The 14,368-nt window shown below is 49.4% G+C and overlaps 1 protein-coding gene across 2 annotated transcripts in view; it reads right to left on the bottom strand.

The window, feature by feature from the left end:
* Positions 1 to 14,368, bottom strand: part of sgsm2 (small G protein signaling modulator 2) — a 72,514-nt gene that overhangs the window by 13,772 nt on the left and 44,374 nt on the right. Inside the window, exons 4-13 of one of the 2 annotated variants that reach the window (XM_030381895.1) lie at positions 11,168 to 11,344; positions 10,703 to 10,770; positions 10,084 to 10,232; positions 9,611 to 9,745; positions 7,763 to 7,890; positions 6,931 to 6,998; positions 5,905 to 6,068; positions 5,326 to 5,458; positions 4,048 to 4,185; positions 46 to 214 (exon numbers count right to left, since the gene is read on the bottom strand). In XM_030381895.1, coding sequence (XP_030237755.1) covers positions 46 to 214; positions 4,048 to 4,185; positions 5,326 to 5,458; positions 5,905 to 6,068; positions 6,931 to 6,998; positions 7,763 to 7,890; positions 9,611 to 9,745; positions 10,084 to 10,232; positions 10,703 to 10,770; positions 11,168 to 11,344 — 1,329 coding nt within the window. The remainder of the gene's footprint in view (positions 1 to 45; positions 215 to 4,047; positions 4,186 to 5,325; positions 5,459 to 5,904; positions 6,069 to 6,930; positions 6,999 to 7,762; positions 7,891 to 9,610; positions 9,746 to 10,083; positions 10,233 to 10,702; positions 10,771 to 11,167; positions 11,345 to 14,368) is intronic. The other variant, XM_030381896.1, reaches the window with a different exon arrangement.

Here is a 14,368-nt window from a genome sequence, read left to right as displayed (position 1 = left end):
CAAAGCTAAACCCTTTCCATCAAGGGCAGCGGATGAAGAACATACGTGTGTATATCGGAGGTTTCGTGGATACAGGTGCAAGCGGAGTCGAAGGACGCGTTGCTGCCCCCGGTGGAACAGGACAGGCATGACGACAAGTGGCTCGTAAGCTCAGCCTGTTGCCACGACGATGGGCTGCTGCCAAAGGCCTGCATCTCCGATGTATCGCCGTGATCTGAGCCAGAAGGAGGGAAGGTGAGAAGGAAGGGCGAGAGAGATCATGGAAGAGACAAGCGAGAAAGAGAGAGAGAGAGAGAGAGAGAGAGAGAGAGAGAGAGAGAGAGAGAGAGAGAGAGAGAGAGAGAGAGAGAGAGAGAGAGAGAGGGAGAGAGGTCTCTCAATGCTTAGAAACAAAGCTAACAAAATGACGAAAATGACCTACACCTCAGTTAGCCAATCTGAAAAACCATACCATTCTGTTGAATTAAGGTCTGGTTTGGATCCTCAACTTTTTTTTTCAGGAGCAAAACATCATGAGACAGGTTCCTCATTCAATGAACAACCGTATTAAATACATGATATGTTTCCAAACTATCAAACTGTCATATTAAGACATCCTCATTTATATGGAGAGAAAAAAAAGGTTATTCACCCATCTTGCAACAAGAGCTGGTATAACAAAGTATATCTTGGAAAAAAAACCCTGTAGGAGTAATGAGGATGAGGAAGACGACATTTGGAAGGCAGGTACAGCAGTGCATTCTGGGGGATGGACTGTTACAGGGGATGGAGGGGAGCCATGCTTGTTCCGGGTGCATTCAAAAATGAAGAAGAAAGAAGTTGGTCCGACCAGGAAATGGGCGTATATCCACTCCCTGGTCATTACTATAGTAAATAGTAATAACCAAGGGCCCGTTAAGAGAGGCAGATATAATAAGACAGGGTGAACAGAGAGAGGGAGTGAGACAAAGAGTAGGAGAGAGAGAGAGAGAAAGAGAGAGAGAGAGAGAGAGAGAGAGAGAGAGAGAGAGAGAGAGAGAGAGAGAGAGAGAGAGAGAGAGAGAGAGAGAGAGAGAGAGAGAGAGAGAGAGAGAGGGTTATAGTATTATAGATAGGATGTTGCTGATGTCCAGGCCATGCACAATGGATGCAGCCAGAACCGTACAAGAAAAAGCCCACACCAAACGACAAAAAAAAACTGACAATGAACAGGCACAGAAAATAAAATAAACAAAAAAACTAACAAAATCATTAATCATTGAGAAAAATAAAACCATTATAGAAATGCTCTTCACCTTAATTCTTCAGGTTGGATCGGATGACCTGTCCTAAATAATATGTAGCTGTGCTTTGGAATCAGACTCACCCACCCCATAGAAAATCATATGAAAAATATTTATAATAATATTAATATTAATAATAATAATAATAATAATGTACATTATAATGAACATTATAATTACAAATCATAAGAAAACGAGTTCAGCCCAAAAGAGGGACAGGGAGAAGAGCCAGGTGGCGACCCCTTCCCTCTGCACGCTGTACTGCGCTTTACGCCCCTTTTAAAAGCCGCCACGCCTTCAACTGGTGGTGTGTGTGGTCTTATTTAATTTAGTGCGTTGTGGTCGAGTCATACAAGCACTCAAGAGGAGGACTCCCACGCTCACCCACTGCGGAACCCCACAGCAACAAATCAAATCTTGAGGATGGAGAGGGGGAGGGGAGGGGGGGAAGGAGAGGTGGGGGTAATGGTGAGGTTAGTGAAGAATTACAGTGAACAGCATTGCAGCGATTAAAAACAAATAAAAAAAACAAATAAAAAAAATTGCACAGAAGAGAGTTACGCACAAACCAAAATGAACAAAAACGAAAAAATAAAACAAATGTGACGACAAAAGAGGTTATGAGGTACTGGAAAATAATATTCTGTGGAACCAATAAGCCAAACTACAAACCCGTTGTTTGATTAAAAACAACCACAACAATGAAGGAGGTGTTCTTCCCATGCAAAAGTGTCAAGCAGGTTGCATGTGAAGGGGACGGGGACAGAGAGGAGACGTTTGCAGAGAACGCAGCAGAGTAAAGATAATGCCAAGTGAGAAATTAAAAGTAGTGCGTACGTCCGAGCGAAACACCAAAGCAGAACCTAGCCAGCGCATTCACCCAACCCAACAGTGGCGAGGGTGCTTCCAGAGCTGCTATTTTACCTTCCTACAGGGGAGGAACCATCCATAGAAGTACAGTTTATAGACAAGAGGCCCAAACTCGAAATGTCTAGCTTAACTCCTGAAGGGGATTTTGGGAAGTTTGTGAATCAATGTTGACAGTCCATGGGAAGAGAAAGCAGTATATTTTCACTAAAAGCTGTGCTGATGTCTGAGCCAGGATGTAGGCCTGCTTGTCGACCTCACAGGCCTGTGTCTCCATACTAACAAGTGGATAGAAACCCTTGGTGTTGCAGTGTCAATATTTCTATTCTTCTCACTAGCTGGTATAGGTAGATGAAAGGGAATTCTACAAATCGGACACGCGATATCCCAAGGCTACCGCTCAATACTTGAAATCCAATGGAATCAGATGGAAGCACAGGGCCAACTAGGCGATCAAAACATGGGAATCAACCCCAGAACATCCTGACGCACACTCAGGTGTGTAAGACGGTCTGAAAATAACTAGAAAACATGAATGGCCTGGAGCTCAATCTGGCCTCGCTACGTGGCCCCAGGGGTTTCCACGACAACACACACACAGCGACGCACTCTGGGCTATTTTTAGACAGTTGTACGGCGCTGGTACATCAGGTATAACATTCTGTATAACACTCCCCACACACACACACACACACACCCACACCCACACACCCACACCCACACCCACACACACACACACACACACACACACACACCCTGCTCCCCCACCTTCCTCTCTGATCGCGCTCCTCTACCTGCTGCTCTGCGTCTCGGACCAGCGGGGGTCCGCGAGCGACGTGGCAACGCAAACTCTGCCACAAGGCGTCCCCTTGCGCCGTTGTCTTATCACAGCGCAGCCGTGTCATGCCGCCGTATTAAGCCGTTATCATGTATACTGCTCGGAACACGCACTATTGTCACAGGGTTCATGTACAGTCCACAACACAGTTTGTCTATGATCTTCCGCATATGATTTGTTTGATGCCAGATTCAAGCTCCTTCAAACGTATTCGTCTGGAGATGAATACGCGCACGCCGTCGGGCTCCAGGGGTCTAAGGAAGCCGGCCTGCCAACCCGTGAGCGTGAAACACAACAAGCTCAACCTAAAGACACAAACATCCACCGTTTCGCCGTGCAACAGGGGACATACACACACTGCTCCCCCCCGGGGGGGGGGGGGGGGGGGGCGATCTCATAGCACGATCTCATAGCACGTGTGCAACACAAACAGTTTCCCACAGAATTCCTCTCAGACGTCCACAGGGTTCGGGCTCCTCTGCGGCAGGGCGTCAACGTCTGCGAGCTGCAGATATCTACAGAAAGGATGGCAAGGGGGTTCGGCCACGCACGTGGGAGCGACTCAAATTCAGGAAGGAATCGAGTTCCGCGTGAGATATGGCCGTCGTTACCGCCGCGGCTCAGACTGTGGTCTCAGGATCGATACGCCGTTGCGTTCTCTCCCTCACGCCACGCACACGCAGACACACACGGCCCCGTGTGATTTCGACCCCCGGATCCACATCCCAACCCCCAGCCATGGTTGTCATGACAACACCTCCTCATTTACACACACACGCACACATATACACACACACATGCACACACCCTACAACTCACTGTTGGGTTACACCGGAGAGAGACGGGGGGCGGGGGTGGGTGTAGAGATTGCAGCCAGGGGGAGGAGGCGGCAGGCGGGCAGTCAGGCTGAGGGTTAGCGGAGGAGCAAGAGGCGGGGGAGGGGTTAGAGACAGGACAGGATGAGGGGAGGGGTGATGGTGGGAGGGGTTATTCAGGATGGCGTGACGCAGGGCATGGGGTTCAGGAGGGTGGGGGTGGGGGGGGGGGGGGGGTGGTGTGTTTTTTAAAGGTGATAAAAACCTTTCATGACATTGGGGTCTGTGAGGTTCCGCGAGCAGATCATTGAGAGCATGGCGTGCAGCCTGTCCTCCTCCTCCTCGTCGTCGTCCAGCGACGGCGCGCGGCTGCCCGTGGTGTGGTGGTAGTTTATTGTGACCGCTGCCGCCGCCGCCGCCGCCGCCGCCGCGCCCCGGGACAACAGAGAACACGGTTAGAACAGCAGTTACAGCACCCCCCTGCCCCCCCGCCGGGGGGGACCAGAGGGGTCTATGAGGTCTGACCGGTGTCTCCTTCTCCTGCGCCTTTGTGTTCTTTAAAGGGGGCTGCAGGTCAGATTTAAGGGCTGCCCTTTGAGGGGGGATTGGTTAAGGAAAGACAAAGCCCTCCGTCGGCTGTTAGTGACGGGAGTCTGTGAGGACGTCTGTCTCAGGTCGGCTGTGCCCGCCTCTCTCTATCAGCCCCTTTATTTATGAGACCACTCCCGGGTCGTTTCTGACCAATCGTGGAATCACTTCCCTGATTGGTTTGGGGAATCCTTCTCGCTTGTCAATCACACACACGGTAGAGACAGCGCTGCTTAATGGCTGAGGAATGTAGGGAAGGAGCAGAGAGGGAGTCGATGCACTGCTGGCTCTTTAGTTTCATAATCCTTCCCTCCTCCGCTCTCTCTCTCTCTATAAAACTTTCTAATCTTACCAACAGCACCTTTGGACAACAAGCGGCTTCTCCCATTGGCCCAGCTGCCATTCAAATGCCTTGTTAATGCCTGGCCTGGCTAAATGAAGGTTTGATAAGACGAATACTAATTTGTTCTCATTAGGATTACTTCTTCGCTGCTACTCGTGGGTGTAGGGTTGGACAGCTTGTGGGTTGCGGGGGGTTGCTCTGTGTGATATAACCGTACAGCTAACCAGAGGGCAGCAAAACACTAGTTTAGTGCAAAGACCAGTCGACGCAAATAATGATTCTGGTCTATTTGTGCACGGCAGAGCATCATTTTAATGCAAACATCCCTGGTTATTGCAAATGCTTGTCTGCTTTCCTCCCAGGAGAATCCCGCCCAGGGGATTATTGTACCTTTGCTGTGGTTCTGGTACAAAATCATTGAAACATTTTACACATTTGTAGCACGATGATGAGACAGTGTACAACCTTTACCCCTGTCCTTGCACGCGTAATAATTTCATAATTTGTTTACGTTGATAGAATAGTCCCGTCCCCAAACGTTCTCCTTTCAGGGGGGGCTCAGGCCCCTCCCCTGACTCCGCCCCCCTGGTGGGGGACCCTGCTGCTACTCACTGGAGTCCAGCCGGTGTCCCGGGTACACGATGCGGAAGACGTAGTCGGCGGCGGTCTGCTCCTCGCCACTGAGGTCCTGCTCCAGGAGGCGCGCTGTGCTGCTTCTCTTCTTCAGCTTGGGGAACACCTTGCCCTGCTCCCCGCACACACACACACACACACACACACACACACACACACACACACACACCGAATACCGGCACACACACACACACGCGGTAAACAGACACACACATACACACGCGCGGTACACAGACACACACACACACGAGGTACACACACACACACCCACACACACACACACACACACACAAACACACACACACACAAGGGACTGTTATTGCCTGCCAACAAATGCATCGCTTTTGTTTGATGATAAGCAATTATAATGGCGACATGGCCCTAAACTGAACAAAATAGTCTGCGTGTGCGTGTTCATGTGCGTGGGCATGTGAATGTGTGAGTGTGTGCATGCATGTGTGTGCGTGCGTGCGTGTGTGAGTGCGTGTGCATGTGTGTGATTGTGTGTGTCTGTGTGTCTGTGTCTGTGTGCATGCGGGTGTGGGTGATTTTCCAGACCTTGCCTCTCTGGGACCAGAGAGGGGGCTCCAGCTGGCCCTGGGGCAGCAGGCCTGACTCCAGGCAGGACAGGAAGGCCAGCAGGTGGCCCCCGGGGGGGAAGTGGAGGGGCGGCCGCTGGATCCCATCCTGACTGACAAGCACAAGGGTGCCCCCGCAGTCGGCTGCCATGCACACACACACACACACACACACACACACACACACACACACACACACACACACACACACACACACACACACACACACACACACACACACACACACACACAAACGCATACACACACACACAGACGCAAGGGGCCATGAGAGACGGGCTGGGACATATTTTGGATTGAACTAATATGTGCTAAAGACCCGAGAATAAAGAACTCATATGTATAGATATCAATATATATAGATATCTATATCAATGTATATATATATCTTTATCTATATCTATATCTCTATATATCTATATCTATATATTGAACATATTCATTGATTGTATAACTTTTTAATGGCATTGTTCAGTCCACCGGGATTCATGGATTTCAATCTCTACTGGCAGCACACTCACTGATGTGCTACTCTCTAAACGAGGTCAGTCAGCCAGCGCAGAAAATGAAAGTGATTTAACCAAGGGGGCGGTTGAGTAAACACATGTTTGATATATGAGAAGAAAGGCGATCGAGAGAGCGGATCACCCGGACAAAAGGCCCGGAACAGAAACACTAAATTGCAATTAACGAGCCCCACTTTCATCTTAGAGAACCCTGTTGAGCCTGAGCCATAAATTTACATTTCATCAAAGGCTACCCATCGGCGTCGTAACGTGATAACAGCTTATTAGCCGCAGTATCACGGCTGACAGCGCTGAACATCCAGTGGAACGCACTCCTTCACTGGCTCCTGCTAGCTCCACGCAGCCAGCCGTCCAGGCCGACCCTGACACCGGCTAATTATGAGATAACGTGTGTGACAGGGCCGGCCGGACTTCAGTGGACCGCCGCTGACGGGTGAAGTCTGCGCTGACGGCATACTCACATCTCTGGTGGCAGTGGATGCAGACGATCTGCCGCAAAGGCACGGTCAATGCATAGTCCCAGTAGATACTGAGAGGGGGAGGGAGAGGGAGAGGAAACAGGGTGAGAGGGTGATGGGGTGGGGGGTGAGACTAGGAGACGTAGGATCATTTGGTGGTGCATGAGATGTGCTTGCATGAAGACGGTTTGTGCCTCTGACTCTGAAGTGCATTCACCTTTGGTGGTTCTATAATTTGGATTCATACAGATTGGTCTAGACCTTTTGAATTGGTCCAGTAACCTTTAGAGGAACACATCGACTCTTGGGGAAATTGTCTCTTTGTCCTTTTTACCCACACCCAGACAAGAACATGGATACCAATTTCACCTGTGTGTGTTTACTAAAAGAACAAGATGCATTTGATTTCCCCCAAAGTCAGCTTGTTCCTCACACAACAACAGAAGAGGAATGACTCTGTGTCCTCCATCTATCTTTCAGCTTGACATAAACATGTGCTATGTATACAATGTGAATGTGATTGTCTGTCAAAACAGATTCTGCATTATGCATTGCCTGTTTTACGTTATTTGACTGTTTGAAAGGTTCAGGATTTGCCCTGTGCAATGCAGCAATCAATCTCTTTCCCTACCAATGCATAGGCCTTACAGATGACAATATGGCACAATTAGATTTGGTCGCAAACCTAACTCTGAAACTACAATAATACCTTTCCGTCAATACTTTAGCTTGAACCACATCCAGCTGAAGACCACTTTGGGTTCCTGAGAATCTCTGCTCAACCAAACATCCTCTGATAACAGCAACGCCGACGGCAGTAGCTCACAATGAATACCTCTTCTCCAGGTCGTCACAGTCCCCCAGGGTCCCGTTGATGAGCTGGTTGGGCGTCCACTTGAGGGTGAGGTGTTCCCCGGCCTGGTGGAGCGACAAGTACCCCCGCAGCACCTCCATCTCCTTCTTCTACAGGGGGTGGTGTGGGGGGGGGGAGAGGACGGATGAGACGAGAGCACGAACACAGGGGAGGAGACGGGGAGAGAAAGTGTGCACGACTCAGACGCTGTCACGCATCCAGATAGAGTCTGAGATGGATGGTCGCTAGCCTCACAACGCCAGCCTAAATCGTGCATCCTCCCAGGGGTTTTAACTCGAGATAAAAGTCTAGAACAGTCGTACGTGAGGAAACTGCAAGGGGTACTTTGACTTTTAAAATGTTCTTAGTTACATTTTAATTGGAATCTAACATTTACAATGATAGAAAATTATGAAAATAATTACATTAGAAATACAGTTTGCATGTAAACTGATGTTGCTTGATGCATTCAAGCATATGTTTTCCACTGAGGTTTTGCGTTAATTGGCCGTCTTGCAGTAATATTTGTACATAAAGGGGGCGCTGGCACTCTTTGTCAGCAACTGCATTTGTATTTATCTATTTTTTAATGTTTGCAAATGAGGTGATCCGTGAAAGGGCTTCATGACAATTTAGTGGTAAACCTAAGGTCAAAGGTTGGGAGCAACTGGTCTAGAACCAGCTGCACATGGGCAGCTTGGTTCCCGAACAACAAATAGCTTGATATGATAACATGTATGCTGCTGAGGAATTAGTTTAACGTTTAAAAGTGAGAAAATGCCACTGTCGATACGGACAAATGTTCCCCCCTGACACCTCTGATTCTGTGGTCTCTGAAGGAGTCTCAGCAGAGCCTCACGCCTGTATTTATAGCCCTTCTGGTTTAACTCTGATCACAGACAACTGGTTTTATCGGCACGTGTGAACAACTTCGACATTGTTAAAAGGCTGAAGCTGAAAGATTAACGATAAAATAGAGAGATACACAGAGGAGCAGGAAGAACGCAGTATTGGCTGCAGTAGCTCAGGATGTAGAGTGGGTTGACTGGTAACCGGAAGGTTGCTAGTTCGATCCCCGGCTCTTCGAGGTGTCCCTGAGCAAGGCACCTCACGTGTGAGGCGTGAATGAATGCTGGTAAGTCGCTTTGGATCAAAGAGTCGACAGAGAGGCTGTGTGCGTTTGGTTCCAGTCTGGACCAATAGGATGGGCCGTACAACCCTACCATGGGCAGCTTGGTTCCCGAACAACAAATAGCTTGATATGATAACATGTATGCTGCTGAGGAATTAGTTTAACGTTTAAAAGTGAGAAAATGCCACTGTCGATACGGACAAATGTTCCCCCCTGACACCTCTGATTCTGTGGTCTCTGAAGGAGTCTCAGCAGAGCCTCACGCCTGTATTTATAGCCCTTCTGGTTTAACTCTGATCACAGACAACTGGTTTTATCGGCACGTGTGAACAACTTCGACATTGTTAAAAGGCTGAAGCTGAAAGATTAACGATAAAATAGAGAGATACACAGAGGAGCAGGAAGAACGCAGTATTGGCTGCAGTAGCTCCGGATGTAAAGTGGGTTGACTGGTAACCGGAAGGTTGCTAGTTCGATCCCCGGCTCTTCGAAGTGTCCCTGAGCAAGGCACCTCACGTGTGAGGCGTGAATGAATGCTGGTAAGTCGCTTTGGATCAAAGAGTCGACAGAGAGGCTGTGTGCGTTTGGTTCCAGTCTGGACCAATAGGATGGGCCGTACAACCCTACCATCGCCGCCAGTTCCCCCCGAGGATCAAGGAGAAAGGAACGTAAATTGGGACGACAAACGTGTCTCGTACCGGTTGCACCAGCACGTTGTTCTTGCCGTAGAGCAGGTGTGTGCGTGAGTTCTGGTGCAGGGACTCCACGTACTCCCGCGCCGACGCTGCAAACTTGTCCTCCGACACGCTGCCACTGGACTGCCTCTTGCGGATCTAGAGAGACACAGCGTCACTGAGGCTCATGCACAACAAATGAGGATTGGTCATTAAATATCAGACCGGACATTTGGTTTAGTTTTCAAATACAAACATAACAGAAATATTTCGATATCTGTCAGAAATGGCCAGAACTAATTAATAGTAACAATTGTATACATATGTATATGCCCCTTCTACACAACATGTGTACGTGATAGTGAAGTGCTTATGTTAGCTCTGTATACTGTGTATTCGCTAATATTTGTCGGGATTTGAGGGCATTTGAGCCCTGCTCTTTGATAACCATGCACTTTAGAAAAAATTGATTTGACATAGCAACCCTAACAACTCACGCCCAGAGTGGGCCTGCGTCCAGGGGAGGTGTCCTGTCCTCGGTGGGCGCCATGGATACGGTGGCGCTGAACCAGCTCATTGGCCGACGGATCCGTCCAGAAGTGGTCCGACGTCTTCAGCTTGGTGTACTCCAGGGCACAGGGTCCCACTTGGAGCGCACACATACACACACACGCACAGGGGACAGAAGCGCACACACACACACACACACACAATCACACGGAAACACACACGGACAAACACACACATACACGCACACACACACACAGACACACATACATACATGCACAAACACACACACACAGACGGACACACACACACACACACACACGCACACAAACACACAAACAGAAGGACACACACGGAAACACACTCACACACCAACACCAGAGGAAAGGGCAAACACACACACACCAGGGGAAAAACACACACAGACATACCATCAGTAAGGCGTTCATGTGTCCCCGCGTCACTGTTCTGGTGATTGGGGGGGCTATCCGCAGTGCCGGCACCGCTTCACTGCGAGTGCTTCCTCACTCTAAGGCGCTTGCCTCAGCGGTCGGTCGGCGCCTCTTGAAATGTAAATGGAAAACAGCTTATGATCCCCTCACTACTCACCCAGCAGAGCGGCGAGGATGGGGCCGTAGACCTGGTCGTGCATCAGAGCCTCCCTCTCATAGTACTTACTGCACACAGAGACACACATATACGTCACGAGTGGAGAAACGGCTCGAGGAAACAACAAAACGACAATGTGGTCGATATGTAATTCGGCGCACAGCGCTCTGAGCCTCTTTTTGCAGCGTGTGCTCAAGTCCCTTCGGGCCTTTCATCTTTCGACAGGGAACTCGAGTGAGGCATTGGGTCCTCACCCTGGAAGCAAAAAAGCACAGAGGCCTGACACGACGGGCTGGGCTTACGTGAGTCAAGATAATTAAAGGGAACTGCTCGGCTTCCACCGGCATCAAAGCACTAATTGCTTCTGTGCGCAGTGACTCATCTGCACTCATCTGTTTTTTTCTCTCTCCCTCTCTCTCCCCCGGGCGAGCGGCGAGGGGCCGGCGGAGCGGACCCCGGGCTCACCTGGAGTTGTCCACGATGTACTGCACGATCTTGTCCAGCACCTTCTCGAAGAGGGCGGTGCGCACCCAGATGTGCTTGACGGCCTGGGCGGAGAGGGCCTGGGGAGCGCGGGGGGTCGCGGAGGTGGTGGAGGAGCCCTGCCTCCTGAGGGACTCATGGCCCAGGCTCTGGGTCCTCCTGGAGGGGGGGGGGGGGGAGGTGGTCCGTTAATCTGTGTCCTGGATGTGTGCAGTGCAGGAGTGCAGGATTTATCAATCAAGTGATCTAAGCTAGTTAGTCGTCTGTTGCCCAGTAGGAGTATAGCACATATCTATACCATGCAAAATCTATTCATTGTTACCCTCTTACGCACTTATTGTTGATTGTACGAGTTGTGAAGTATCTTTCCTAGCTATCTTTGTTGTGTACGGGGAAGGGGTTAACCTAACAATTATTAGTGCTTGGCACTTGGTTATATGAATATACTTACAGGACCGACAACAATATATCGTTTGTCATTTTCATTGCAAGTCGCTTTTGATAAAAGCGTCTGCTAAATGCCCTAAATCTCGATCACTTTGGTTTGTGGATGTACACATAATGCAGTTGAATACAAATTCAAACACCTCCAAAGAACAATAACCAGCAACTCATTTTGTACGGCTTTGAAGTCCTACGCCTCTCTAATCTCTCTGGGAGTTTCTCCCTAACGTTTCGATCACGAGGACACGAGAACAAAGCTTCTGGAAGGTCTAGAGTGCCAGCTCCTCACGCAACATGCCCCACACCGTGTGGCAGATGCCTCCACACTCACGTGATCTGCAGTAACGTGAACACGTCCACCTTAAACAAATGGGAAACCTTCCACCTGTGTCACACTCGTCTACTGTGACCGTCTCTCCCCGTCTGGCGTGGAAGGACGATCATCCACTGGCCAGACACAAAGGTCTACTCACACCTCAGCTCAGCAGCTAAGTCTTATCGTGACAGCCTTAGACTCTGTCACAGGCGGTACTATGGGTGGAAGCTCTCTGCCAGCAGGGACATCACGAAGCCCCGTCGTCAGACCATCCCAGCTCACACAACGCCTGCCGCACACACGCAACTCAGTCCCCCGCCCCCTCACAGAAGCCAAATGCCAAACGCAGTGTGTGTGTGTGTGTGTGTGTGTGTGTGTGTGTGTGTGTGTGTGTGTGTGTGTGTGTGTGTTTGTGTTTGTTTGTGTGTGTGTGTGGGAGGGGGAAGCCGAGACACGCACACACATTGCCAGTCACGATGTCTCTAAGGAGTCCACTCCACTGTGTGTGTGATTGTGTGTGTGTGTGTATGCTTGTCTGTGAATGGGGATGCCAGGTTTCAGATGGGGAGGGACTAATGTCGGTGTGACATCACAGAGAGAGAGAGAGAGAGAGAGAGAGAGAGAGAGAGAGAGAGAGAGAGAGAGAGAGAGAGAGAGAGAGAGAGACCATTAGAAATCAGTCAGCATAAATGGACAGAGATCCCTCCCACTGATAACAGATATTCCAGAAACTTCTGAGAGCAGTGCCAACATTCACTCTATGAGGCTGCTTTCAGTAATATCACCAAAACTCGATGAACCGTGAATAGGGTGCTGTGCGTTCGTATCATATCCCCTTTGTTATGATGCACATGTGTTCAAAGACACGCACAATACAATATGTATTGATTTAGTTGCTGAGGTGTCTCCCCACACAAACACACATGTCAATGTCTATGTCTATGTCAAAGTACTTTGGTTTTCCTGAAAAATGTGATGTAATGATAATGATTTGACGTTATCACTGGCCCGTGAACGGAGGGACCCCCATCGACAATGCGTGTCGGTGTATTTGGCTCCTGTGCGTGTGTCTGTTGCCCGTTATGCACAGAGATAACAACATGCTACGCCACACAATATTGTTGGTGGATAGCGCGTGGGTGATGGCACCAGCCTGGGTGAAGCGTGTGTTATCACATGCATCTGTGAGCAAACACAGAGTGATGGGCTAATAGCCGCTGTCATCGGTCAATCAATCCATGGAGGGTAAATCCGATCAGGGCAGCCGGTCATAAAGATATATTTTTACTGGAATGAGAACAACATAAAAGTGAAAATCCTCTGGCACTAGTCCCAGATGTACTGCTGCAGAAACTTGACTTTTCTCTCAAGAATGAAATATTCCCACCAAGGACTTACGATGATTTCATAACACGAAGCTGGTCCTCTGTGAGTTACAGCTCAGAGAGACTGTCGCTTTTAGTAGCACTTAGTGTGTGTGTGTGTGTGTGTGTGTGTGTGTGTGTGTGTGTGTGTGTGTGTGTGTGTGTGTGTGTGTGTGTGTGTGTGTGTGTGTGTGTGTGGTGTTGTGTGTGTGTTTGTGTATATGTGTATGTTTATGTGTGTATGTGTTTCTGTGTCTATGTGTTTCAGTGTATGAGAGAGAAAGGGGCAGGTGTGTGTGAATGACACACAGAGGCACACGCACAGACACACACCCAAACCCACACCCACGAACACATAGAGACACACAAACATGGACATTTGTTCATTGCCTAAACTAGCCGGGCGGATATCCGTGTATAATATCTGAATGATGTATATTTTCTTCTCTCTATTTTATGCGTTTGCATCCCTGCAACACACTCTGGCTGGGTCTCTCTCCACCACCAGTGGCACGATGCCGTTGCCGTGGAAACCAGAGTGAATGAGCGATGGCGCCCTGAGGTTGGGTGGCAGGAAGGGGGGAGGGTGAGGAGGGAAGTGAAAGGAGCGTGTGCACGCCTGTGTATTTAGTTACATATTTATTTGAATATCGATCTAGTTGTGTGCTTGTTTGTGTGTGTGTGTGTGTGTGTGTGTGTGTGTGTGTGTGTGTGTGTGTGTGTGTGTGTGTGTGTGTGTGTGTGTGTGTGTGTGTGTGTGTGTGTGTGTGTGTGTGTGTGGCTTGTGTGTGAGTGAATGGGGGTTTATGTATGTGTGTGTGTGGATGAGTTACACGAGTGCAAGGCGGTCGGGTAGGGCGGGCGGAGGGGCTCGGTCTCGATCCATAAACAATAATGGCTTCTAATGCGTAGCCCAGCCCCTCGCTGGGGAAATAAGGGCAAATAGGATGTGACAACCAGATTTCACCGCTGCAGTTGTGTACAGACACACAACCAGAGGCACCACTGTGCCTGAACCAGGGTTTAATTGTGCTGCCCGCTGTCCCACGACGCCCTCTG

This window comes from Gadus morhua, chromosome 16 (assembly GCF_902167405.1).
Source record: "Gadus morhua chromosome 16, gadMor3.0, whole genome shotgun sequence".
Taxonomy (NCBI): domain Eukaryota; kingdom Metazoa; phylum Chordata; class Actinopteri; order Gadiformes; family Gadidae; genus Gadus; species Gadus morhua.
Note: the sequence above shows the minus strand (reverse complement) of the source record. Positions and strands in the feature narration are given on the sequence as shown.